Source organism: Doryrhamphus excisus, chromosome 23, assembly GCF_030265055.1.
Source record: "Doryrhamphus excisus isolate RoL2022-K1 chromosome 23, RoL_Dexc_1.0, whole genome shotgun sequence".
Lineage (NCBI taxonomy): Eukaryota > Metazoa > Chordata > Actinopteri > Syngnathiformes > Syngnathidae > Doryrhamphus > Doryrhamphus excisus.
Genome location: NC_080488.1, coordinates 7,521,834 through 7,549,725, shown reverse-complemented (window position 1 = coordinate 7,549,725; position 27,892 = coordinate 7,521,834). Strand labels below are relative to the sequence as shown.

At 37.5% G+C, this 27,892-nt stretch overlaps 3 protein-coding genes across 5 annotated transcripts; 1 reads left to right on the top strand and 2 right to left on the bottom strand.

The window, feature by feature from the left end:
* Nucleotides 1-8: 8 nt before the first annotated feature.
* On the bottom strand, nt 9-4,220 carry si:ch211-153b23.5 (uncharacterized protein LOC321177 homolog). 2 transcript variants are annotated; one of them, XM_058063904.1, is made up of 6 exons: nt 4,069-4,220; nt 3,668-3,733; nt 2,517-2,628; nt 2,256-2,427; nt 406-607; nt 9-327 (listed from the first exon to the last, which is right to left on the bottom strand). In XM_058063904.1, the coding sequence occupies exons 3-6, from the start codon at nt 2,622-2,624 to the stop codon at nt 135-137; spliced, it is 675 nt and encodes a 224-aa protein (XP_057919887.1). In that variant the 5' UTR covers nt 2,625-2,628; nt 3,668-3,733; nt 4,069-4,220; the 3' UTR covers nt 9-134. The 2 variants fall into 2 exon arrangements, with proteins under 2 accessions (XP_057919887.1, XP_057919886.1); XM_058063903.1 differs by having other exon boundaries at nt 3,597-3,733; nt 4,069-4,217.
* Nucleotides 3,755-12,570, top strand: si:ch211-153b23.4 (uncharacterized protein LOC335392 homolog). 2 transcript variants are annotated; one of them, XM_058063901.1, is made up of 10 exons: nt 3,755-4,071; nt 4,180-4,279; nt 5,397-5,510; nt 5,580-7,253; nt 8,139-8,238; nt 9,546-9,694; nt 10,339-10,451; nt 10,993-11,082; nt 11,170-11,292; nt 12,216-12,570. In XM_058063901.1, exons 1-10 carry the CDS (start codon nt 4,024-4,026, stop codon nt 12,336-12,338), a joined length of 2,634 nt encoding a protein of 877 aa, XP_057919884.1. In that variant the 5' UTR covers nt 3,755-4,023; the 3' UTR covers nt 12,339-12,570. The 2 variants fall into 2 exon arrangements, with proteins under 2 accessions (XP_057919884.1, XP_057919885.1); XM_058063902.1 differs by having other exon boundaries at nt 3,755-4,279.
* Nucleotides 12,571-21,481: 8,911 nt separating this feature from the next.
* On the bottom strand, nt 21,482-27,321 carry si:ch211-153b23.3 (uncharacterized). Its single transcript, XM_058063640.1, has 10 exons — nt 27,165-27,321; nt 25,621-27,093; nt 25,456-25,548; nt 24,604-24,708; nt 24,424-24,533; nt 22,906-23,097; nt 22,249-22,411; nt 22,015-22,180; nt 21,836-21,930; nt 21,482-21,773 (listed from the first exon to the last, which is right to left on the bottom strand). The coding sequence occupies exons 1-10, from the start codon at nt 27,319-27,321 to the stop codon at nt 21,688-21,690; spliced, it is 2,640 nt and encodes an 879-aa protein (XP_057919623.1). The 3' UTR covers nt 21,482-21,687.
* Nucleotides 27,322-27,892: the final 571 nt, after the last annotated feature.

Here is a 27,892-nt window from a genome sequence, read left to right as displayed (position 1 = left end):
CAATGCAATGGTTTGCCAACATGTTTATTCATAAACTCCATAACTGATGTCCTGTTGTAATGATGCACATATCGGTGTATTGTTTCCCAACACCAAAGAAAGAAAACACAAATACAATACAACATAAAGACATCTTAAGCAAGTTTAAGAGTTTCTTGAACCATGACGCCGATTCCATCAAAAACTTTATGTATGGGGGCATTGCCCATGAAAGCGGGTGTGGTGACGAGTTTATTTTTGACGTCAACATGTGCTTGATCCACATCTTTATTCACGTACTTGCAGCCCATCTCCTTTAAGGCGCAGGCTGTCTGGGCGTACGGCCACCTGAGAGGGGACGAGAGAGGGCATATTACAACTTGCTTACATAAAATATGTGATGACAATTATTGTACAATCACTCACATGTCACACTCGGTGTCTTGACCCACTGTGAGCTCACAACCGGGCAGGATTTTGGCAGCAAGGACTGGGGAGATGCAGCACAAGGCCAGCGGCTTTCCAGATTTGTGGAAGTCCTGGAGAATCTTCACCACAATCGGTTTGATGGTGAAGTTCTTATTGTTTACTGCCCAGTCGCTTAGGTTTTTTGCTACACCGAAACCACCTGAATAAGAAAACCCAAGGAGATAATACGTCAGAGATAAAAAGATACAAATGTACAGTAAATGTTAGAAATTATTTCAACCTTTTGCTTAAATCAGGGGTCTCAAACACGCTGCCCGTGGGCCAAATGTGGCCCGCAGGACACTACTTTGAGGCCCCCGCCTTGATATGAAAGTTTAATGTTAGTGCGGCCTGCGCAAGTTTGATATGGATACTGTATGGTATCATGTACCCAGAAAAAATTATTACGTTTGATTAATGTTCATGTTAAAGGTTAAATAACTGTTAATAGTTATCCTCCCTATCCGTGTGGAAGTGGTAAGTTTTTGGCTATTTAAGTTTAAAGGAAATAACTTGAAGGCTACTGTTTAGGTCGCTAGCTCTCTAGTTTGCGAGTTAGCATGTGTCTCAAGACCCTGCAGTTGTGCAATATGTTGTAAATAAAAAGAGTATAAATGTGACTATAGTCGTGTTTTGTCATGTCTACAGGCTCTAATAATGCTTTGTTAATATTAATCTGAAAAAAATAATTTGTCTACCCACCAACTATATGTGGTTTCTTAAGTTTTTATTATTTGCCGTTTTATTATTATTATTATATTTATTTATTACTGATTGACCCTCGTGAGGAAAAAGCGGTAGAAAATGAATGAATGAATGATTGATTTTCTTTATTCTTGATTTGTTTATTTATTTTTCATCTTATTTTGTGCAGAAAAATAAAAATTAAGATATTTGAGAACAGTGGAATGTTTTATCAGAGCTTTTATTGTAGAAAATCGTAACCAAAGCACTGAAAAAGTTTGTATATTTTTCTGTTTTTATTACATGTTTTGTTTTTTTTTGGAAAACCTGATGCGGCCCAGCCTTGCCCAGACCCTAGCTCCAGTGGCCCCCAGGTAAATTGAGTTTGAGACCCCTGGCTTAAATAATCATAGTATCATGAAGAACTTCTACACAAACATAATTTGCCAAAAATTACAGCTTTATTTTCTTTTGTCTCTCATAATATTGACTTTAAAAAAAACATATTTTTCTTTAATATTTAAATTCTATGCTACTAAAATGCTATAGTTTTTTCTGATTAGAATACAACCTTTATATTTTCATATTTTGACTTTATTCTTATAAAATGATCGCTGTTTTTCCATTTCTACCGTTGTTTTTTTTAATTATCCAACTATTTCACTTTCTTTTTCTAGAGTATCTTGTATATTTTGACTTTATTCCCATATTTTCACCTTATTCCCATATTTAAATTCTTCACCACACAAAAAAATTTCCCACAAAACTTTTTTTTGTTTATTTGATTTTCATAATATTAGGAGTTTTTGTCTTCAATTAAATTTTTACTTAATTCTTGTAAAATTAGTGATTATTTTAATTTTTTTGCTTTTGTTGGGTTTTTTGTAAATTTCTCATTGATTTATATTTTTTGGGGATGTCTTCTTTTGGCTTTTTTATATATTATATTATTGATATTGTCCAAAAAGCGATTTTTTTATGCTGATATTTATCATACATCCCTAATATTTCTGGAATGTGGTGCAGACAGCCGCACACCGCAGATGACCCCTGGGCTACACTGTGAAAACCCCCGACTTATAAATAGTAATAATAGCTGCAAACCTAATGTAACCAAGTCTTACCAGGGATGATGACAGCATCAAAAGCTGAAACATCTAACTTGGCCAAATCTGTAATGTCCCCCCTGGCGATGCGGGCGCTCTCCTGTAGGATGTTTCTCTTCTCCTCTGTAGGCTTCCCCTCAGAATGATTGACAACATGCATCTGATCTGCATTTGGAGCAAACATCTGTACCTGGGGGAAGGATTACATGTTATCATTTCAAAGCTTTTGCATGCTAGGAAAGTACACAGTACTGTCATTTTAGTTTTACTACCGCTTACTTTGGCTCCGGCTCGACTCAGATGGACCAGGACGGCAGAGGCCTCGTGGATCTCTGTGCCATCGTACACGCCACAGCCCGAGAGAATAACAGCGACACGCTTTGCCATGGTACTGCTCAAACACACACACACACACACATAGTTACGTAGCTGCAGTCTCAGGCGGGTTGATGTTTATGACAACCAACAGCAACCCAGTGAATAAGTTTAACAAGGAATCATCATCATCTGCCTGACCTTGAAAAGCCCGAGTAGATAGCAGAGGAGGCATAACTTAACTTCAGTACAGCTTCTGAGTTTATTTCACGATTCAATTATTTAAAGAGGCTTGTCAGGTTAGGTTGATCACAGAATAGTAAAGTCCAAACATTTTCAGTGCGACTGGATATAGTTTTTTTCTGATTAGAATACAACCTTTATATTTTCATATTTTGACTTTATTCTTATAAAATGATCGCTGTTTTTTTCCATTTCTACCGTTGTTTTTTTAATTATCCAACTATTTCACTTTCTTTTTCTAGAGTATCTTGTATATTTTGACTTTATTCCCATATTTTCACCTTATTCCCATAATATTTAAAAAAAAGTAAAATAAAAATGTAAAATATTTTTAAAAATTTCCCTCAAAACTTTTTTGTTTGTTTGATTTTCATAACATTAGGACTTTTTGTCTTCAATTAAATTTTTACTTCATTCTTGTAAAATTAGTGATTATTTTATTTATTTTTTAAAATTTTTTGCTTTTGTTGGGTTTTTTTTTATTTCTCATTGATTTATATTTTTTTGGGATGTCTTCTTTTGGCTTTTTTGGCAAAAAACAATGCAGATATTGTCCAAAAAGCGTTAGTATTTCTATGCAACAGTATGTCTTAGCGCCAACATTGTTGTTATGACATTACACCTTCTTCATTTCAAACAGTTAGTGTCAATGTCACAACAGAATGGATGGGTATTTCAAGTAGGCGTATTTCAACTAGGTCCATTTTGACATACAACAGTACACTAAAGACCTACTGTATTTAAGAGTGTGCTGTACAAAAACAATCACATCTTAACAAATACACACATAACAATCCTCACCTTCAAAGGTCTGCAAAAAAAGGTATCCCCGGCAGCACAGTTTGTGTGTGTGGAAGGAAGAGATGTGATACCTGTGAGGTCCCCTCTCCTTTTTATTTGTTTCTCCAGACTCCTCCCACTAGACAGGATGACGTCATCTATTCACAGGAAAAGTTTTTTTTACAACACAGAAAATGCGGAGTCATGCCTTGTAGGGAGTTCCTTGTTTGCCATGTTAGCCGTTTTAAACGTCTTATTTGAAGTATTACCGTGAGCAGTATTTTATTTTATTTTTATTTTTTTGTGAGGAGGTTAAAAAACATTGTAATTATTTTCTAGGTTACTCGCTTCTTACCTGCTTATAGCTGTACCGTTTTATAAAAAATGAACTGGCACTAACGGGCCGACTATTGAAGGGTTTAATTAAATATTAAATGACATACTCTAGATGTTAATTATATGTTATAATATCTCTTTTATAATAATCACTCACTTGGTAAATACTTTATGGGGCGTCATTGTTTCCACTTTTATTTCCCGCTTGACGTACTTTTTTTTTTCCGGTAAACCGATACTTCCTGGTGCTGCGTGATGACGTCACAAGCGGCGGAATAAAGCGCAGGGATCCTGGAGCGTTTTTTCACAGCTTCACTCTGCCATGGCGCCGTTGCATGTGTCTGTGGGTATACTGGGCATCTCTGGCGGTAAGCCTTCTTAAAGGAGTTATTCATACATATTTGAATTAAAACTTAATATTTATGGATGATGAAAGAGCTAAACCACCTTGCAAAAACATGTGAAAGACTGTGGAGCTTGAAAGTGACATAAATATGTGTTATTATTTGTAAAATATAAAATAATATAGTTTGTATAATTTGTCTGAAAAACGTTACTTTTCCTGATCCCTGTGTACTTACATTAGTCCAATGCTGTTATATGCCTATAATTACTTTTTATATTACCATTATTATTATTATTTGATGTGGCAGGAAATCCATATAATATTTGTCTAATGTTTCTCAAGAATCAAGCATACCAATGCACCAAAATAACACCTAAATGCTGTGAATCATTCACACTAATGTAGTATATTTTTAATATAATATAATATAATATAATATAATATAATATAATATAATATAATATAATATAATATTATATTATATTATATTATATTATATTATATGCTTTTTTTGTTTTTTGTTTATTGCAAACTATTTTCATTTATTCATTCATTTCAGCCTTTCAATAAAATAATTAAATATTGTACTAATATGTTGCATCTTTTCCTGATCCCTATAATATAATATAATATAATATAATATAATATAATATAATATAATATAATATAATATAATATAATATAATATAATATAATATAATATAATATAATATAATATAATATAATATAATATAATATAATATAATATAATATAATATAATATAATATAATATAATATAATATAATATAATATAATATAATATAATATAATATAATATAATATAATATAATTATTATGTACAGTTGCAGTTGAGCCCCCATTCGTATTGTTATTGTACAAAGTTTAAAAATGACCAATTTAAATAAAAATAATACATTATTATATAAATTATTATTCATATATTATATAAATAAATAAATTATTAAAAATAAACACTTGTAGGCTAATATTGTTTATATTGATGTTTGGGTTCTTTTGTTTATTTTTTTATTTATTGCAAACTATTTTCATTCATTCATTTCAGCCTGTAAACTATTTTAATAAATAAAATAATTAAATATTGTACTAATATGTTGCATCATACCTTCTGGATTTAAAGGTTCCCTGCTACTTTTGGTCAACAACTATGGTAGCACTCCCCAAAAAGACCTCATCCCCCCAACTGCCCTGGGGGTGCTGCTCCTCATCATGGCTGCCATCGTAGCTTATGCAGGTTTGTTTTCACTTTTGCCTTCCAAAGTGTTTGTTACATGAAACCAAACGGGATTCTGCTGTGTTCCAGGTGTGTGTCGGAGCTTGTCCAGTTCACGGCTCTTCTCCTCCCTGTGTCTGACAGTCTCAGCCCTGTGGTGTGGCTCCAGTCTGGTCTACATCCTGACAGGGCAGGGGGTGCTTGAGCGTGAAGATCTTAGATCCTCATTAGTCCCTGGCTTGGCTGCGTTTGCCTTGGCTCTGTTTTTCATAGGTAGCATAGCGCTCCTCGTCAGAAAGGCGGTTCTCTTCATCATCGCCATCAACATCAGCTTAGCGTGCGGGCATCAAATTGCCGGCTTGTCTGCTGAAGGTTTCGGCCAGTCTGCCACGGCTGCGAATTACCTTCTCGTCAGTCTAGTGGGTGGATACTTTGGTGCGGGGCGTTTGTTGTCCACAATCACGCACGGCAAAGTGGAGTTCCCAGGCACCGGAAAGACAAAAAACAGTGACAAGCTGGAGACACGCTGTAAATGTGCTGACGCAGCGTCAGTGGGTGTGGTGATGAACTTGTTAGCGGCGTCAGTGTTAGCGTGTCCTCTGTTGGGTGTGGTTCCTCGGCTCTTTGTCGGTCACGTCCCCTGGCTGTGGACAGCCGGTGTGTTCCAGATTGGCTTGTGTGTCCTCTTCTACCGAGCCATGGATCCGCTCTCCGCTACCTTTTATGGCTTCACGGCGGTCCTGAGATTTGCAGAGGGCTACAGCGCCCTACTATCCTTTTATTCAATACAGCCATTCTCACCAATTCCCTTCCCGGCCGTCTTCTCCATACTGTTCTTCATCCTGGCTATATTCAGCTTTCAAAAAAGCTTACTGGAGGCAATATACTGTTTATTATTTGTTGCTTACTGTATAGCCATTGCTGCTCAGCCTCAAGGTTTCTTCCAGGAAGGCACGCAAGGTGTACAAGCTGCTATATTTGTCGCTTCTGCATTTGTGCTTATAATAACAACATACAACATAGTAGCAACCAAAATGATCCCTACAGGGAAGGACATTTTTAAAGCTCTAGTAACCAAGATGAGCAGGCTCACTCTTCGCACCCATGATAAGGAGCTTCACGCACCTCATCTGGGGTACTCCAAATATGCCGATGCAGAGGTGTTAGGTCACGCCTGTAGTGTCCTGGCGACTTTTGCTGTCACGGCTACAGTAAGTGACAGGGCGGTGTTGTCCGTGTTGGTGCTCCCATGGGTGGTGGTCGCTGGTGGGGTTCTCCAGCTGCTCTGCGGCTCAGTCGCTTTCTCCAGAGGAAAAACCTTTGAGAGTACAGTTTTCACCCTCTACGGGGTGATGTGGACCGTGTGGGGCTTGACACGATATGGCGGGCTGTACGGCGAAGTGAGAGGGTTTAACGTAGCCGTGGGGATCATCGCCTTCCTGATGTTTAACGCCTTGGTGACGGCCGCGGCTCTGTTTGTGAACATCGCCTGGTTTGTGTATGCACTCACCTTCCAACTCATCATTATCAGCTTCCTGCTGGATGCGCTGGACGCGCTGCCTTTTGGTTATGATATAGGAGTCACCATCATCTTTGGCATTGTTAGCTTTTATTGTTTTGGGGCTCACATTTTCAACAGCACCTTCCAGTCCCCTCAGATTCCCTTGGGGAGACCTTTGATAAGGCTGAGCGGGGTCGGCGGTGGCGCACATGTCTGTCCGCATCTGCCAGCCCGAAAGGCGACATCAGTTCAGCAGATAGCAGGTAAGGTGATATTGTATATTTAAATTTTTTATATGGCTCTCATATTTCATGAAGTACTCTGACCTTTGCAGCAAATTTACTGCAAAAAAGGTCAGTAAGGATAATTCATAATGCCACCTACAGAGAACATACTAACTCCTTATTTCTAAAATCACAAATACTTAAACTTGCTGATATAGTTAAATTTCAAACAGCTAAAATAATGCATAAGGCTAAAAAATAACCAATTACCTTAAAATGTAATCCAATACTTCTCTACAAGAGAGGAGAAATATGATCTCAGGGAAGAACTACATTTGAAACCCTTATATGCTAGGACTACGTTAAAAAGCCATAGCATTTCAGTATGTGGAATCAAACTATGGAATGGATTGAGTAAGGACCTCAAACAATGCACAACGATGAGCCAATTCAAGAAACAAGCAGTTGATGTTTGCTAAATACAAGGATGAAGAGTCTTGAACCAGTCATGATGTGCTATATATATCACTATATTGACACTTACTATGGTACCCATTATGTTATTGGATGGTCATATCACCTTGTACGTGACAATAAATTTATAAAATTTTAAAACATTTTTAAAAATAAAAAAAAATTTTTTAGAAATGTAATTTTTTTTTTAAATGTTAAAAAAAAAAAAAATTTTAATAAAAAAATTTTAAAACCTTAAACTATATTAGGAAAGCAGGAAGTGAACAAATGTAACAGTTACTGATTGTAAAAGTACCAGATGGAGGGGTAGGATTTAATAAGCTTTGCTTCTTCCTACTCCTTTTGGACATGTGGAACTGTGAACTGATTATGGGATGCACTCAATTGTAATCTGTTCAAATGAAATAAAACACATTACCATTACCACTCTCCTGCTCTACTCCTTTGCAGATATCATGAAAAATGGCGGCATATGTGGCATGCCGACTGACACTGTCTATGTGCTGGTGGCAGCTTGTAACAGGCCTGATGCTGTTGTCAAGGCGTACAAGTGAGTTTGCTCTTCCTGTTCTATGCTGATCTCCCAACCAAATCACACGCATATTCCAGACCCAGAACACTTCCATTATGTTCCGATATTGAAAAAACATTTTGATATTGTTACAGTAACAATAATGGTGCTGGACAAAAGTTGTTTTGTGGTTGGATACAGTCTATACATTTTTTAAAATGCAAAAGTAAAGCAAATGTTTGGCAATTTTTAAAACCGAAATTTGACATTTTCAAGCATAAAATAAATGAACTGAAATACAAATATAAGGCATTAAGAAGACGCATTCAAATTGTGATATGCAGAATTCTACACTCATCAGTAGGTGTCAGTAATATTACTGTAATAATCTGAGACAAACCAGATATGGTTTGAATCATCACAACAGGCACAATATAATAATAATAATAATAATAATAATAATAATAATAATAATAATAATAATAATAATAATAATAATAATAATAATAATAATAATAATAATAATAATAATAGTGATATGGGTTACAGTTGCCTCCGCCGACATCACTTCCTGTCATCAATTGCTTATTTTCTCTGGTTATACCTACGATATTAGGTATTACGAGTGTAAAGGTGGCTATAGGGGTGTTATTTCATGTCAAGAGGGCTCTAATAACATTAAAACTCGTATTTAGATGGTAGTGAACAGGTTATTGATTTATTGATTTATTCATTTTCTATCGCTTATCCTCACGAGGTTCGCGGGGGGTGCGAGAGGCGGTGTACACCCTGGAGTGGTCACCAGCCAATCACAAGGTGGTTATTGATTTATAAATAAGCAATATTCACAAAATCTAACCAATTCACCTCAAGAAACAGGGATTACTGTTTATGAAATGTATTTTTTCAGTGTCGATAGAATGCCTAGATATGGCTTCATAAGCCATAAAAAAAACGTAAACTATATTAGGAAAGCAGGAAGTGAACAAATGTAACAGTTACTGATTGTAAACGTACCAGATGGAGGGGTAGGATTTAATAAGCTTTGCTTCTTCCTCCTCCTTTTGGACATGTGGAACTGTGAACTGATTATGGGATGCATTCAATTGTAATCTGATGCATGTTCAAATGAAATAAAACCATTACCATTACCATAAGTTGCACCCACATGAATACAATCTGTTCTGCTCGGTGTAAACATCCCTATAGTAAAGGAAACTAAAAACACCTTAGGGCACAGCTAAAATTTCCCCCCATGATGAAGTGAGGCACAGCGTCTGTTAGAGCTCTCTATTAGAGGCCGCCTGGTGTTATCGTTTCTCTCTAACTGCCGTGCTTGCCTACAGGGTGAAGAAGCAGGCACAGGACCGTCCCATGTCCATGTGGCTGTCCTCCATCAAGCAGCTTGACCCGGTCAGACACCTGCTGAGCCCCCTGCTGCTGGACTTTATGGAGGCCGCGTGGCCGTCATCCATCAGTATGGTTATACCTCGAGGTGAGTGTGTTGTTTTGTGTCTTTCTGTAGTTTACATTTCATATAAAACAGTCATCTTGTAATCAAATAGAGTTATAGGTGAAGTAGAGTAATGGCAGATATTAATTTGTTATTTCTTATTGGGTCTATGGGTAGTTGTGAATTCTAAGGTATATATATGTATATATATATATATATATGCAGGTTAAAAAAATGCATTATGGAAAGCAGGAAGTGAACAAATGTTATTGTACGGTCATATCACCTCGTACTTTGGTACGTGACAAAAAAATTAAAAAAACATTTTTTTTTAATTAATTTGTTTTTTAATAAAAAAATAATAATTTTTTTAATTAATAAAAATTAATACATTCTTTTAATTAAAAAAATTAAAACATTTCAAGATTTAAAAAAATATAAAAAAATTTAAAAACTTAAACTATATCAGGAAAGCAGGAAGTGAACAAATGTAACAGTTACTGATTGTAAAAGTACCAGATGGAGGGGTAGGATTTAATAAGCTTTGCTTCTTCCTACTCCTTTTGGACATGTGGAACTGTGAACTGATTATGTGATGCATTCAATTGTAATCTGATGCATGTTCAAATGAAATAAAACCATTACCATTACAAACTCGTCTACATCTGATGTTTTCTCTCACTTAGGCCCATGGATGGACACCTTTGGTTTAGGAGACGCTGCCAAACACATAGGGACCCCCCAAAGCATCGCTATCAGGAACCCAGACTGTTCGGTGGCCACCCACCTCATTGATCTAGTAAGGGACACAAACAATAATCATTGAGCCAAGCCTTTAAACCCCCTGCAAGAACATACACGCACCAAATACCTGCATAATCAGCTATGGACACCAGAGGTTTTGGACTGAAGTCATAATAATGTTGGTACCTTTAGACTTGGACTTTGACATCAATGACTCGGGGGGGTTCGACTCAGACTTTAGTTTGATGACTTGAAAATACTTGAAAATGTCTCCCCATTCAAAGTATTCAACATACAAGACCAAATTTTCCCACGGAATCTACTTAAATGAATGCACCTATTAACATTCCATTCAGGTTTAAGAACAGCTACGATACCAAGAGGTTGCCTACTGCCACAGATTTTAATGTCAATATTATGTGGCTATTTGTACTGAAATTGTATTTGAAAACCAAGTTGTATTAAAAAAGTGAGTCATTTTGCCAGATGTGTGCCACAGCAAGTCACAATAAGCTTTATTGATGATTGGTTGCAGCTCTTCTATTGGATGTCATTAGATTCCGCCAGTGATTGAAAGTGGGTGTTTTTTTTTTCAGGTGGGGCCCGTGGCTGTGACCTCAGCCAACCCAACAGGAGAAGCAGACACTACTCATCATAACCAAGTTTATGCCAAGTTGGGTAAAAAGGTGAAGATAGTAAATCCTGACTGTATTTGTACTGCTGCTTTGAGTGACGTGCCGGTAAATGACTTTTTTGGCATTTTCCTTTGTGAGGTGGATGGTGTTTTATGTGATGGACCCTCTCCAGAGAACATTGCATCCACTGTGGTAGATTGCACTAAGATTGATACAGGACACATTGGCTTCTTCAGAGTGGGTCTGATCCCGAAATCGAAGGTAATTGACATACTTTACTGATTGTCCTTGAACTTAAGTAAAACTAAAATCATGCTGTTTGTTAACAGCAGAAAGGACACACACCAGCAAATACAAATAGACGGTGTGGACATTGAAAGGGTGAACGAAAATACATTTCTGGGGATCACAATAGATTAAAATATAAGCTGGAAAACTCATATTACAAATATACAACATAAGGTGGCAAGAAATATTTCAGTATTGAACAAAGCAAAATTTGTTCTTAATCAGAAATCATTCCACACTCTTTATTGCTCTCTGGTTCTACCATATCTTACTTATTGTGTGGAAATATGGGCTAATAACTATAAAAGCAATCTTCACTCGCTAAATGTACTGCAAAAAAGGTCAGTAAGGATAATTCATAATGCCACCTACAGAGAACATACTAACTCCTTATTTCTAAAATCACAAATACTTAAACTTGCTGATATAGTTGATCTTCAAACAGCTAAAACAACGATGAGCCAATTCAAGAAACAATACAAGCAGTTGATGTTTGCTAAATACAAGGATGAAGAGTCTTGAACCAGTCATGATGTGCTATATATATCACTATATTGACAGTTACTATGGTACCCATTATGTCATTGGATGGTCATATCACCTCGTACTTCGGTACATGACAATAAATTTATAAAATTTAAAAAAATATATATTTTTTAAAAATGTAAAAAAAAAAAATTTAAATGTTAAAAAAATTAAAAATAAAAAAAAAATTAAAATAAAAAAATGTAAATTAAAAAAAAAACTGTATTATGGAAAGCAGGAAGTGAACAAATGTAACAGTTACTGTACTGATGCATGTTCAAATGAAATAGAACCATTACCATTACCACTTTAGCTCCGTATACATGCCAGCACTCAGACTAATTGTCTGTCTGTGTTTGTCCACTCGGAAGGTTCTTCAGATTTTCAATGAGGTTCAGAAGCGACACACAGAGGGGCAGACCAACCCAGCTTTTGAAGCTGATCAGCCAGAAACGGAAACAGAGACATCTTCAGCTGAGGACAGCAGAGTCTGAAAAGTCGACATGAAGCAGAATTTATTTTTATTATACATCGAGAGCTTGAATTTTATGGTGAAGTGATGAAGAATTGTTTATGTATTATTCTGTAAATAAACAATACATATTATATGTTTTCATACCAAGTTGTATTGTGTAAATGTTTATATCAAAGTAAAAAAAAATCAGTCCACACATTATTTCCTGATACGACAAAGATGTCATAAAGAATAAAGAGCACCGCTGTATAATAAAACCATGAACCACCAATTTGATGATTGTCTCACAGCTAGGAGACCCGAGTTCAATTCCACCCTCTGCCATCTCTGTGTGGAGTTTGCATGTTCTCCCCGTGCATGTGTGAGTTTTCTCCGGGGACTCTGGTTTCCTCCGGAAAACATGCTCGGTTAATTAGCGTCTCCAAATTGTCCATAGGTATGAATGTGAGTGTGAATGGTTGTTTGTCTATATGTGCCCTGTGATTGGCCGGCCACCAGTCCAGGGTGTACCCCGCAAGACAGCTGGGATAGGCTCCAGCACCACCACGACTCTCATGAGGAAAAATCAGTAGAAAATGAATGAATTAATGAATTTATTGGTAGGGCTGCACGGCGGAAGAGTGGTTAGCGCTGAAACGCCTCACAGCTAGGAGACCCAAGTTCAATTCCACCCTCGGCTATCTCTGTGTGGAGTTTGCATGTTCTCCCCGTGCATGTGTGGGTTTTCTCCGGATATTCTGGTTTCCTCCGGAAAACATGCTAGGTTAATTAGCGACTCCAAATTGTCCATAGGTATGAATGTGAGTGTGAATGGTTGTTTGTCTATATGTGCCCTGTGATTGGCTGGCGACCAGTCCAGGGTGTACCCTGCCTCTCGCCCGAAGACAGCTGGGATAGGCTCCAGCACCCCCGCCACCCTCATGAGGAAAAAGTGGTAGAAAATGAATGAATGAATGAATTTATTGGTAGGGCTGCACGGCCGAAGAGTGGTTAGCGCGCAAGCCTCACAGCTAGGAGACCCGAGTTCAATTCCACCCTCGGCTATCTCTGTGTGGAGTTTGCATGTTCTCCCCGTGCATGTGTGAGTTTTCTCCGGGTACTCCGGTTTCCTCCCACATTCCAAAAACATGTTAGGTTAATTGGCGACTCCAAATTATCCATAGGTATGAATGTGAGTGTGAATGGTTGTTTGTCTATAGGTGCCCTGTGATTGGCTTCTTCGACCAGTCCGAAGACAGCTGGGATAGGCTCCAGCATGCCCGTGACCCTCGTGAGGATAAACGGTAGAAAATGAATAAATGAATTTATTGGTATTGTGCACCCATAAAAAAACAACAAAAATACACAAATAGTTGTTGATTAACAGGACCATCGATTAATCATCGACTCTACGATTAATTGTTGCAGCTCTAATGATATTTCTCGTTACTGAGACTGCAAAAATACCCAAATGCCTACGTTGAGACATGAAATAGCTACATTTTCCTTGTAATCATTCATCTGATTAACAGAACCCAATAACGATGAAGTCCCTTTTAAACAAATATTTGCGACGGTGCTGTGCCAGAACTTGGCTCATGTAACTTACGTTTACACATATGTATATTTACTGTATAAAATAATGATAGTCTGCACTTATTCTGTTTGTCGGCAAAGTTATTTGTGTATTTGAGAACTGTAATCATATCATAAGTGAGGATATTAAACTGGTATTGACAGGAAGAACACTACAGTAAATTCTTCATTAACATCATTTCCTTTTATTACTAATACATTATGTAAGGGAGAGGTTGTTTCTCAATGTTGTTGAGAACGTGATAAACAGGTTACTTTTACACTTGCACAATTCAATATGACCGAAAAGGAGCAGGAAGAAGCAGGCTCTTATGTAATCCAAGTCCTTTCCCGTGTTTCAGACATTCCTGATAGTTTGTTCACCTCCTGTGTTTTTTAATTTTTTCAGTTGTTTAAAGTTTTTCAGTGGCGATAAAAAAAACAATAGCGAATGTGTGGTAAAAGATCACTGGTCTCACTTGACAATAACATACAATATTCAACATAAACATCAGTAGTTATTAAAGAACTCATGAAGAAATAATGACTGCTTTACACAGCAGTGTCATATAAATTTTGCAACAATATTTTTGCCACATTCTCGATATCGTCTTTTACTACAGGGAACACATTTGTATGCTAATATCAGGCCGATAATTATGGAACATCCCAATATATACATACTATATATTGGTCCATGTTTATAGAGCCAAAATAGGCTAACACTGCTAACACTGACAGTCGAATCAAACTCCTCCGCATCGAATCATCTAACACTTGACTATTCTAAAACACTGCTAAATAACAACATTTAAAGGTGAATTGCACTTTTTTGGGGGAATTTGGCTCACCATTCACAATCCCGTTTTTTTTGTAAATCGAGAAAATGAGTTAATATGAGCTAGCTAGTAGCAATGGATGTCAAAAATACCTACTTTGACTCTAAAGCCCTCACAAAAAAACTAAAAACAAAACACCAAGAGTGTTTTATTTACAGAACTGACTTGTATATACATACTATATATTGGTCCATGTTTATAGAGCCATAATTTGTCCTTTGTAAATGGATGGGATTGAATTAGTTAGCAGAAAATAGGCTAACACTGCTAACACTGACAGTCGAATCAAACTCCTCCGCATCGAATCATCTAACAGTAGACTATTCTAAAACACAGCTAAATAACAACATTTAAAGGTGAATTGCACTTTTTGGGGGGAATTTGGCTCACCATTCACAATCCCGTTTTTTTGGTAAATCGAGAAAATGAGTTAATATGAGCTAGCTAGTAGCTATGGATGTCAAAAATACCTAATTTGACTCTAAAAGCCCTCACAAAAAAACTAAAAAGAAAACACCAAGAGTGTTTTATTTACAGAACTGACTTGTATATACATACTATATATTGGTCCATGTTTATATAGCCATAATTTGTCCTTTGAAAATGGATGGGATTGAATTAGTTAGCAGAAAATAGGCTAACACTGCTAACACTGACAGTCGATTCAAACTCCTCCGCATCGAATCATCTAACAGTCGACTATTCTAAAACACCGATAAATAACAACATTTAAAGGTGAACTGCACTTTTTGGGGGGAATTTGGCCCACCATTCACAATTTTTTTTGAAACTCGAGAAAATGAGTTAATATGAGCTAGCTAGCAATGAGCTAGCCCTCACAAAAAACTAAAAAAAAAACACCAAAAGTGTTTTATTTACATAACTGACTTGTATATTCACGAAGCTACAAGGATATTATCGTATTGTTGTAAACTATTTGTATATCGCAGACTAATCGCTAATCTGAGTCGCCGTGGTGTTGTGGTTAGCTTATCTTATCTGGACTTCGGAGCTAACGACCTGGGTTCGAATCTCCACTGGTAAGCATTGGTATTCGTCAGGAAGGACACTCGGAAAATATAAAGTGCTGTAGTGAAAAATCGACTCAAAAATAAAAAAGCTTAAAGAAACAAACAAAAAACAAATCGCTAGTTTCTCAATTTCGCTACAAAGACTCAACAAGATGCTCGTTTGCCGTCAGCATTTTTTTTGGAAGGGAAATAAATATGTAAGGATCATAAATGATGGGCATATAGTCGCAAAAAAGTGTACTTCCCCTTTAACCGCAAAAAATAACAATTTATTCATTCATAGTGTATTTGTGAAAAAAACCTGATAAAGTAAAGCTGTGAAACCGGAACCAGGAAATGACGAGGAACGACTGTACGCAGTCAATGTAGTGTCCAAGTGTAATGTCTAAAAAATGTAGATGAATTAACGGAAATAAAAATAGCTTTGTTACGTTACGTAATTACTTAAGAAACAAGAAAAATAACCAGGAAGTGAAACCTCACCTCATTCAATCAAACAATGGCAGCCTTCATGCAAAGTAAAGGTTTTATCTCACTCATTGTTTTCATTGCATTTAATAACCTCACCCTGCCCATAAGGAAGTGCAGGTTTTTTCGTCCCCCCCTTCAGAGTTGTCTGTGTCTGGATTCAATTTATTCCACTGACACGTCTTACCACAATGACACACTATGACCAGAGTGCATCCATGCCAAGAACATTTTTAATTAGCCGTGTTTTGTAATAATACACCTAGTGTATGTATAAACATGTTTGTTTTTTCTTCAACTTCCAGCATAATACAAATACACATGTTTTTTTCCCCCCACTTGATTTATTTCTGTCTCACTTTACCGACTTCATTCAGTCTTTTTGGGGTTAGGAATGATCCAAAGCATATATTACATCCAAATATATGACTGAGTAATTATGTTATTGGATGGTCATATCAGCTTGTAAAATAACCTCAAATCACCGAAAAAAATCAATAAATAAATAAAATAATGGAAAATAAATAAATAAATAAAATAATAATTAATAATTAATAAAAATTTATTAATAAATAAATAAATTAAATTAATTAATAAAATTTATTAATAAAATATAAATACAAATAAAAAATAATAAAATTAAAAAAAAATAAAATAAAACTTAAATTATATTAGGAAAGCAGGAAGTGTAACAGTTACTGATTGTAGAAGTACCAGATGGAGGGGTAGGATTTAATAAGCTTTGCTTCTTCCTACTCCTTTTGGACATGTGGAACTGTGAACACAAGTAAACAATGCACAACGATGAGCCAATTCAAGAAACAATACAAGCAGTTGATGTTTGCTAAATACAAGGATGAAGAGTCTTGAACCAGTCATGATGTGCTATATATATCACTATATTGACACTTACTATGGTACACATTATGTCATTGGATGGTCATATCACCTTGTACTTTGGTACGAGGTACATTATTAAAAAAAAACAACCTTAAACTGTATTATGGAAAGCAGGAAGTGAACAAATGTAACAGTTACTGTTTGTAAAAGTACCAGATGGATGGGTAGATTTAATAAGCTTTGCTTCTTCCTACTCCTTTTAGACATGTGGAACTGTGAACTGATTATGGGATGCACTCAATTGTAATCTGATGCATGTTCAAATGAAATAAAACCATTACCATTACCAAATCACCAAAAAGAGTATGCTGGTGTATGAACCATTACAGAATCATAAAAATCAAGATTTGGGAAGTTACCAATGTTGTTCATTTAGGGCAGCAGTGGTATAAACCTATTGAGAGTCGTCTTATAAGCCACTGTGTTACCTAAAATAAATATACTACCATGGTATGAATGTGAGTGTGAATGGTTGTTTGTCTATATGTGCCCTGTGATTGGCTGGCCACCAGTCCAAGGTGTACCCCGCCTCTCACCCGAAGACAGCTGGGATAGGCTCCAGCACCCCCACAACCCTCGTGAGGATAAGCGGTAGAAAATGAATGAATGAATGAATGAGTATAACATAGAAAGTTGCAGCGCTTATTAGTCAAAAATATTTGATTAATTTTGATACATGATTTCATTTTGCTTCAAGTACTTCAAAGCACAAGTGTTGGAGTATGATGTCCTGTGCTAATCTGTAGTTAGGACTGAAATTCTTTTTGGAAAATGCTTTTGGAAAAAATCATGACATTGAGAAAAAAAAATATTGTGTACTTTTTGCGACCCACCGTTCAATGCCCTCAGAATTGATAAACTTATGTTTGTTAACCTGTTAGTTAGTAGGCTACTTCCTGGTTTATCATTAAAATTCTTGGGTGGGGGTGGGGGGGGGTAACATTCCTTTGAGGCCATGAAACTGTAATAATAAAATCCTGTGTTAGCCCCTTTTTTTTGCAGATCCTGACCATAATGTGGGGTCTTTCTTTCCCTTCTACATGGTTTGGTGGAGGTCTTTTTTTTGTATTTTTCATGTATTTCTACTAAAAGTATGCTTGTTTTTCTAAAATGTCTGTAAAACAATAAAATTTACTTCCTTCCCATAAAAACCACAAAGAGGAAAAAAAATTGACTGTCATTTCTCCTTCTCTGTAAGAGCAATTGGTATCTTGTCTAGTTTCCTCATTGTATGGGCTTGGCACAAAGAAAAACCACCCCATCAGGTCTGAAGTGCATGGTGAGTAGTTCCTGAGGAACTAATGATGACCTAATGAGTACAACAGTTACTGAGGAACTAAATCACATCATTTTTGGAGTAATTACTGAGAAACTAATGAAGAACTAATGAGGAACTCATGGGTAGAGGAATGCTGAGGAAATAAAGCGCACAAATTTAGAGTAGTTGCTGAGGAACCAATGAAGAACTAATGAGGATCTAATTAGTAGAGTAGTTATTGAACAACTAAGGCACATCATTTTGGAGTAGTTCCTGAGGAACTAATGAAGAACTAATGTGGAACTAATTAGTAGAGTAGTTATTGAGGAATTAAGACACAAAACAGAGTAGTTGCTGAGGAACTAATGGGTGGAATATTTACTGATGAACTCAGGCACTTCATTTTGGAGTAGTTCCTGAGGAACTAATGAAGAACTAATGAGGAACTAATGAAGAACTCATGAGGAACCTATGGGTAGAATAGTTACGGAAACACAAAGGCACGTACATTTAGAGTAGTTACTGAGGAACTAATGAAGAACTAATGAGGAACTAATGAGTACAGTAGTTACTCAGGAATTAGGGCACAAAACAAAGTAGTTACTGAGGAACTAATGAAGAACTGATGAGGAACCTATGGGTAGAATAGTTACTGAAACACTAAGGCACATACATTTAGAGTAGTTACTGAGGAACTAATGAGGAACTAAATGAGTAGAGTGGTCACTGAGGAATTAAGGCACAAAACAGAGTCGTTACTGAGGAACTAACAAAGAACTGATGAGGAACCTTTGGGTAGAATAGTTACTGAAACACTAAGGCACATACATTTAGAGTAGTTACTGAAGAACTAATGAAGAACTAATGAGGAACTAATGAGTGGAGTAGTTACTGAGGAATTAAGGCACAAAACAGAGTAGTTACTGAGGAACTAATGAAGAACTGATGAGGAACCTATGGGTACAATAGTTACTGAAACACTAAGGTACATACATTTAGAGTAGTTACTGAGGAACTAATGAAGAACTAATGAGTAGAGTAGTTAATGATGAATTAAAGCACACAACAGAGTAGTTACTGAGGAACTAATGAACTGATGAGGAACCTATGGGTAGAATAGTTACTAAAAAACTAAGGCACATAAATTTGGAGTAGTTATTGAAGAACTAATGAAGAACTAACGAGGAACTAATGAGTAAAGTAGTTACTGAGGAATTAAGGCACAAAACAGAGTAGTTACTGAGGAACTAAGGAAGAACTGATGAGGAACCTATGGGTAGAATAGTTACTAAAAAACTAAGGCACATAAATTTAGAGTAGTTATTGAGGAACTAATGAAGAACTAACAAGGAACTAATGAGTAAAGTAGTTACTGAGGAATTAAGGCACAAAACAGAGTAGGAACTCAGGAAGAACTGATGAGGAACCTATGGGTAGAATAGTTACTGAAACACAAAGGCACATACATTTAGAGTAGCTACTGAGGAACTAATGAGTAGAGTAGCTACTGAGTAACTCAGGCCCAAAACAGAGTAGTTACTGAGGAACCAATGAAGAACTGATGAGGAACCTATGGGTAGAATAGTTACTGAAACACTAAGGCACATACATTTAGAGTAGTTACTGAGGAACTAATGAGTAGAGTAGCTACTGAGTAATTAAGGCCCAAAACAGAGTAGTTACTGAGGAACTAATAAAGAACTGATGAGGAACCTTTGGGTAGAATAGTTACTGAAACACAAAGGCACATACATTTAGAGTAGTTACTGAGGAACTAATGAGTAGAGTAGCTACTGAGTAACTAAGGCACAAAACAGAGTAGTTACTGAGGAACTAATGAAGAACTGATGAGGAACCTATAGGTAGAATAGTTACTGAAACACTAAGGCACATACATTTAGAGTAGTTATTGAGGAACTAATGAAGAACTGATGAGTAGAGTAGTTAATGAGGACTTAAGGCACAAAACAGCGTAGTTACTGAGGAACTAAGATTAAGATTAAGATTAAGATATGCCTTTATTCGTCCCTCAGTGGGGAAATTTGTATTGCACAGCAGCAAGAGTACAGAATCAGTTAAGCAGTACAAAATACACAATATAGAAAAATAAACAATATAACGACTCAAGTATTAACAAAAATCAACAGTTTTTCCCAGAGTTATATACAATACAGTATGTAGATAATATGAGACGAGATGATATATATGACCAGTCTATACACTGAGATCTTGCTAGTGAGTTAATATGAGGCATTATAGAAATACTTCACATAGAACTTAATATATTGCATTTAGAGCCTTAATATTGCACATGGAGGTTGATCAGATATTGCACAGTGAATGGGGTCTGGAGTAACTATACTGAATGAAAAAAGCAAAGTATTACACAGATGTACATAGCAGTAGAATGAAGAACTGATGAGGAAGCTATGGGTAGAAAAGTTACTGAAACACTAAGGCACATACATTTAGAGTAGTTACTGAGGAACTAATGAAGAACTAATGAGTAGAGTAGTTAATGAGGAATTAAGGCACAAAACAGAGTAGTTACTGAGGAACTCACAAAGAACTAATGAGGACCTATGGGTAGAATAGTTACTGAAACACAAAGGCACATAAATTTAGAGTAGTTACTTCGGAACTAATGAGTAGTTACTGAGTAATTAAGGCACGAAACAGAGCAGTTATTGAGGAACTAATGAAGAACTGATGAGGAACCTATGGGTAGAATAGTTACTGAAACACTATGGTACATACATTTAGAGTAGTTACTGAGGAACTAATGGGAAACTAATGGGTAGCGGTTGTCATTTTGTGTACCTCATTGTAAAGTGTTGGACACATTTAACTAGAGAAATGGTTCAATCAATTGACTGCAAAATAAAATGTTCTAATATTATTATTATTATATGTTATATTATATGTTATTAGATTATTATCGCAGAATTGTATGTCATGATTGTGACAATGCTCTAAAAGTAATCGACTGGAGACAACAATGTATCGGTGACATGTGTTTATTTATAGACAGGGAATATGTTTGGAGGTGTGTGATTTTAATTCATTCATTTTAATTAATCAAGAAAAATTAACTATTTACATGAAGCTCACAACCACAACAATATTCCTAATAAAATGTCAAATCGCCATAAGTACAAATATAAGCAATCTTTTCTGAGGTTTATTGTTTTTGTAACACATTCTGGAGCAATCCATCTACTGAGGAGCATGGTGCTAGCGTTCCATAAATATTTCAACCCTGACATTGACAGATAGAAGAACATTCTCCATGAAGAAGATGAACTTGGTGGATAACAATCAGGCCATTGTACTTTTCACTCTGTCGAAAATCTCTCTGACTTTAACTGCAGGGACACATCCTTCTCTGAGAATGGAGATGGTGCCTGTGGATAGAGAAGATCAGGTTAGACTTGAAATGAGCATGTGAGAAGAATCTGCATTGTACCTTCATCAATGTTGAGGCAGTTGACAACAGTTGAGGCGACGACTTCATTCGTTTCGCCGTCGCACAGCACACCTTGAATCTTGTATCCTAGTCGGCTGAGAGAAAAACGTAACACCGGTGGAAGTGGTCAGAATGTGACCTTCATAAGAATACGTGGACATCATGCAAGTGGAGCTTACTCGATGACCATTCTGTGGTGGGTGCTGTCTGCTTCCCCGCTGGGGTTGGCTGACGTAATAGCGAGGGGTCCGGTGATATCGCACAGGTGGCGGGTCACGCTGTGGTCGGGGACTCGGATCATGATGCTGTCCCGGGTGCCCACTCGGTCGTAAGCCGGCCCCACCCCTGCACAAAATAAACTTTTATTTAATGCGGAAGTGGTTATTTTGTTGATAGCGAGGTAGAAAACGTACCCAATCTGGAGAGCCAATCGCCTTTGCTGACAATGCAGCTAATACCTCCAGGATAAACATTCCGCATGAACTCCCAGAGTAGAGGACTGAAGGGCGGTTTGGCTTCCACCAGTTGCTTCACACTTGAGATGCAAATACAAATGGGCTTCTCTGCTGGTCTCTCCTAAAACAATCCGAAAAAGCATAAACTTGACTAATCACATAGCACATATAGACAAACAACCATTCACACTCACATTCATACCTATGGACAATTTGGAGTCGCCAATTAATCTAAATTAATCTAAATTCATTCATTCATTCATTTTCTACCGCTTTTTCCTCACGAGGGTCGCGGGGGTGCTGGTCCCAGCTGTCTTCGAGAGCGAGAGGCGGGGTACACCCTGGACTGGTCGCCAGCCAATCACAGGGCACATATACAGTAGACAAACAACCATTCACACTCACATACCTATGGACAATTTGGAGTCGCCAATTAACCTAGCATGTTTTTGGAATGTGGGAAAAACCCACGTATGCACGGGGAGAACATGCAAACTCCACACAGAGATGGCCAAGGGTGGAATTGAACCCTGGTCTCCTAGCTGTGAGGTCTGCGCGCTAACCATTCATGCCACCCACTAATTGAACTTGAATTAGCTTATTTTGAATTCATACCTTAATATTATAGATTTTCTCAATAGCCTGCGGATTCTTGCACGATGCGGCCAAAGCGTACACTGTGTCTGTGGGAATACCGCATACTCCCCCCTGTTCCAGAATGCCGGCGATTTTCAGAAGCCCAGAGGTGAGTTTGGAGTTTGCCAATGGGCAAGGCATCTCTGGTTCACTGTTCTGTTTCACTTGCTCCTAAAGAAAGAAAAAAACACATATATTTCTTTTAACGTTCCTCTTGTGTTAGCTTTCTGGTATCATGTCTTATGTTAACGGGTCGGTTTTGACCCATGTATTAAATCAGCTATAAAATACACTAAAAACAATAACCATCAAATTTGCTTCTCATGTCTTGGTTACCTTCTTAGGCTTCCTCATACATGAAAATATTGGTTTTAATACTTTTGGTGTGGGCATGGAGGCCTTTTTTTGTCACTATACCCCTCCATTTTAATTTCCAAAAATGGTCATATGAACCTCAAAAGAATCATATTAATAAGTTGAAGGTTCTTTTGTTACCTGGCTATTACTGAGGGCTATAGAATATAATAATAATATAATAATAATAATACATTTTAATTGTATAGCGCTTTTCAAAATACTCAAAGACACTTTGAGTGTCAAAGACACACAGAAGAATGGAGTTGAATAAAAACAAGTAAACAGAGTAAAAAATATGTTAAAATACAACATTCATTAGTTTATACGAAGTTAAAACATGAGTTAAAGCGTGATTAATTGTTTCCAGACCCGACTGCGAAGTAAACAGAGTAGAAGACACACCAAAATACAACATTCATTCGTTAATACACAGTTAAAACATGAGAAAAAGCGGGGCGGAGCACAGCAGTCAGATATAAAAATTATCTCTATATATCTATATATATCTCTTAAATCAATGAGTTTGATTTATTTTCTCATTTTAGTATGAATCACTAAAGAAACATCTATGGTGTTGGGGTGAATTTTGACCCATATATATTAATGTGAAGAAAAGGTAGAAAAAGTGATTGTTTTCAGCAACAGAACTTTAGTATAAAGTGAAATGAAAAAGCAGAACAGGTCCAGATCTTGGTTCACTGTACTTCTTGCCATTCTTTCCATGATCCAAATTGTAAATGTGAAATCAGCCAATCAAATGAGTGATTTCACGTCACATGTCTGGACCTTGTTTTTCTGCTGGTATACTGGAAAAGCGGTCAAAATGAGAATCCCCTGAAGCTTACATGATGAGAAGAGGAGCTGGTTGTCATTGTGTTGGCTAATTGTACACTTATGATTTCAGTTGTGGCTCAAAATATTGCTTTATAGTCATATTATTATAACCGGCTCCAAACCCACCCTAACAATACAGTGGTCATAATTTCAAGCAGACCATTTTAAAATGTAGTAAAAATATATATTTTTTGGTTTTATTTTGTTGAAATAGAGTTTCCTGACAAAGTCAAAAAGTCTTTTTCTTTTTATGCATTAAAATGTAATGTATCAACACAACACTTTATTTCAAATCTGACTGCTTACCTTCAACAAAGGAGGACCCAATGGTAGTAATATCTGGGAGAAGATGCCATTTAGCAATGATGCCAGAGCTCCATATAGACAAATGATGGAGAAGATTGCAAGCATGGCCACTATAAAACAAAGCATTGATTACCATTAATAGTATAACTACCACAAGTGTTTGAAACTTTGTTTACTCACTTTCTAGTTGATATGGAAGTCGCTGAAGAGTTGAAAGTAGAAAACAAACAAGTATCACCTCCATGGTTGCCGTGAGGAACACCAAGACCAGGTTCCTGTATGCAGCTGACATAAACAATCGAGTGAATCACAATTCACTTCAAGAAGCCGTAGTTATTTTTCCAAGGACAATCATTTGGTAACATTCATTCATTCTTTTTCTACCGCTTTTTTCCTCACGAGGGTCGCGGGAGTGCTGGAGCTTATCCCAGCTGTCTTGGGGCGAGAGGCGGGGTACACCCTGGACTGGTTGCCAGCCAATCACAGGGCACATACGGACAAACAACCATTCACACTCACATTCATACCTATGGACAATTTGGAGTCGCCAATTAATCAAAATTGATCTAAATTGATCTAAATTGATCTAAATTGATCTAAATGACTGCTTTTTCCTCACGAGGGTCACGGGTGCTGGAGCCTATCCCAGCTGTCTTTGGGGGAGAGGCGGGGTACACCCTGGACTGGTCGCCAGCCAATCACAGGGCACATATAGACAAACAACCATTCACACTCACATTCATACCTATGGACAATTTGGAGTCGCCAATTAACCTAGCATGTTATTGGAATGTGGGAGGAAACCGGAGAACATGCAAACTCCACACAAATTATCTAAATTAATCTAAAGTATCTAAATTAATCTACATTAATCTAGCATGGTTTTTTGGAATGTGGGAGGAAACCGGAGTACCCGGAGAAAACCCGGGTAAAAGAGATGGCCAAGGGTGGAATCGAACCCTGGTCCTCCTAGCTGTGAGGTCTGCGCGCTAACCACTCGACCGCCCGTGCCGCCCATTTGGTAACACTTACCGCTAAAAAGGAGGAAACCATTGATAACCAGGAAAGCGATGGCTCCTGCTGTGAAATCATAAGCAACCTCATTGGAAAGTTGAAGTAGCTGACCTAGAAATCCAAAAATAAGGATCAGAATTTTGCATAACAAATGTGAACATTGTCTGAAACGACATACCGTACCTGCAAATCTAAACCAGGTCCATGTTGCCCACAATGCCGCATAGATGGACGAGATAACAGAGCCAAACTGGTTTGCTCCCGTGGCTTTAAGTCGACTGACATAGACTTGGATGATTGCACCAGAGATGAGGACCCAGGGTATCGTCAGATGGAGGAATGAAGGGTTCCTGCTGTTCACACTCGCATGGAGAGCAGACAGAGCCCCAACTCCATTTAAGAGGTAAAACAGGGAGTCTGAAGCCTGGTGTGTTTGGACAGTTAACTCTTGTTTCGGTTCTCTGGACCACTTAAAAACTCTCTTCAGCCGAGTAACGGAGATAGGCTGAGGTCCAACAGGGATTAGCAACTTCTCTGCAATGGTGTTGATTAGCCGTGCGAAAGTCCCGTACAGGGAAGCTGCGGTGAAGATGGAACAAGCGACTCCAAAGAATATGTAATAGTCATTAATTGGAATCTGAGGGATTGTGGAGATTGTGAGGAGGAGGAAAAGTATGTTATGGGCAAGTTCCAGAACATCCATGTTCAGGCTTCCAATGCAAAGCACCAGTGCTGCCACCACAAAGAACCAGTTTCCAACCATCGGGTTTCTCCCTGAGGTGATGTTGTCGTCGTCCACGATCAGAGTCGACGCTACAAACTCTTCCCAAGCCTTAATGAGCCAATAAGTGGCATGGAAACCAAATTTTGTTGTATGATAGCCATCTTGGCGTAGATGGGAGTAGTAGCTGGAGAAAAGCTGTGCGGCTGAATTGATCGACACCCAAGCGACTCCTAAACCGAAAGACGTCATGAATCCGAAGCTGTAAAACGCAAATATGAACGGTGCAACCGTGTCGCAGAAATAACCCAACGCCATGGGTTCTGCGTACTTTGTGTTTTTCTTCTTCTCGGTTCCAGAGCTTTGATTATTGCCTGAACTGGCAGTACCGAGCAGAAGAACGTTAAATAGAGGAGTACCGAAGCCTTTGAGGGCGAGACGTTGAGTCAGACCTTTAACGAGCAATGCCGCTGAACCGTAGATGGCGAACATTAGAATGAGCAATTCAAGAACGCCGGATACCACGAGAGACCAGGAACCTGACACCAGAGCGACTGCTTCAAAAATTAAAGTGGCAGTTATGGCGCCAAAAACAAAAGGCATAATGTAGTTGACTGTGGCTGAACAAAAGGCGAGGAGAAACGATAGGAGGATATACGGGAGAAGGCCAGCGATAGCGGACTCCCTTAGGGACAGACATAAATAGCAGACTGGGAATTCTGTGGTTGCATTCAACGTTGTCATGTTCGTTGTTATTGTCGGTGGCACGGTGGGGGTGCTGGACAAAGCACCAAAGTAGATTCGGGTGGCGCCAAAACTTCCCCAAAGAGCAGCATATCCGACAAAGGCAGTGGCACTGAGATGATCGTATTTTCTGAAGGACAGAAGACCTGCCACCAGTTGACAGATACCACCAATCAGGATAAGATGGACGCCTAAATAAATGATCAAATGAACAAAAAATCAGTTTGCAATTTATGATATTTCTAAATAAATCACAAATGACCTGCAAGTATGTTCTCCACGCCTTGCGGTTCGATTCCAGTGTGAGCTCTACCAAAGTTCTGTAGAAGAACGAGGAAGGCGCTGATTCCATTTGCTAACATTCCTAAAACCCCCGGCTCGCTGTAGAAACTGGCTGGAAAGCCATCTATTGTGGTCATGGCTTCGATGTTCCACGTTGTTATCGCTTACACTGAAAGAACAAAAAAAAAATATGTTTCTTTGATAACATCAGATATATATACATTGTTTCGTAAAGTATTCATAACAACGACACACATACACAGATTATATACATTCTTACATGACAGCTTGAACAAACACCTGAAAAACCAGTTTATTTTTGAGAATCTGTCAAATAATAATGTATTTTACCTCGTTAATTATTACACGTTATTATATTGTCATAAAAAAATAACCTATATTTGTTTTCCTCATAGAATGTAAACATAAATAAGGTCCTACCTGATGAAGATGCGTGTAAGAAATGTTGACTTTCACCTTGAGCATGCATAATAAATACACTACAGATGGGAGGGGTTGACGAGAATTCACCACATGACCTTGCTTTTTTTCATTGTGCAACATGATAGGTGATGTCATGTGGCAAAGTAGAGTCCACCTCTACTTCTAAAGAATGTTGATTGAAAGTGTTAATGATGACACACACACACGTATTTTGGAAAGTCCTTCCTCTGACCTGACAATGCTTGATGGAAAATGTAAAAAACC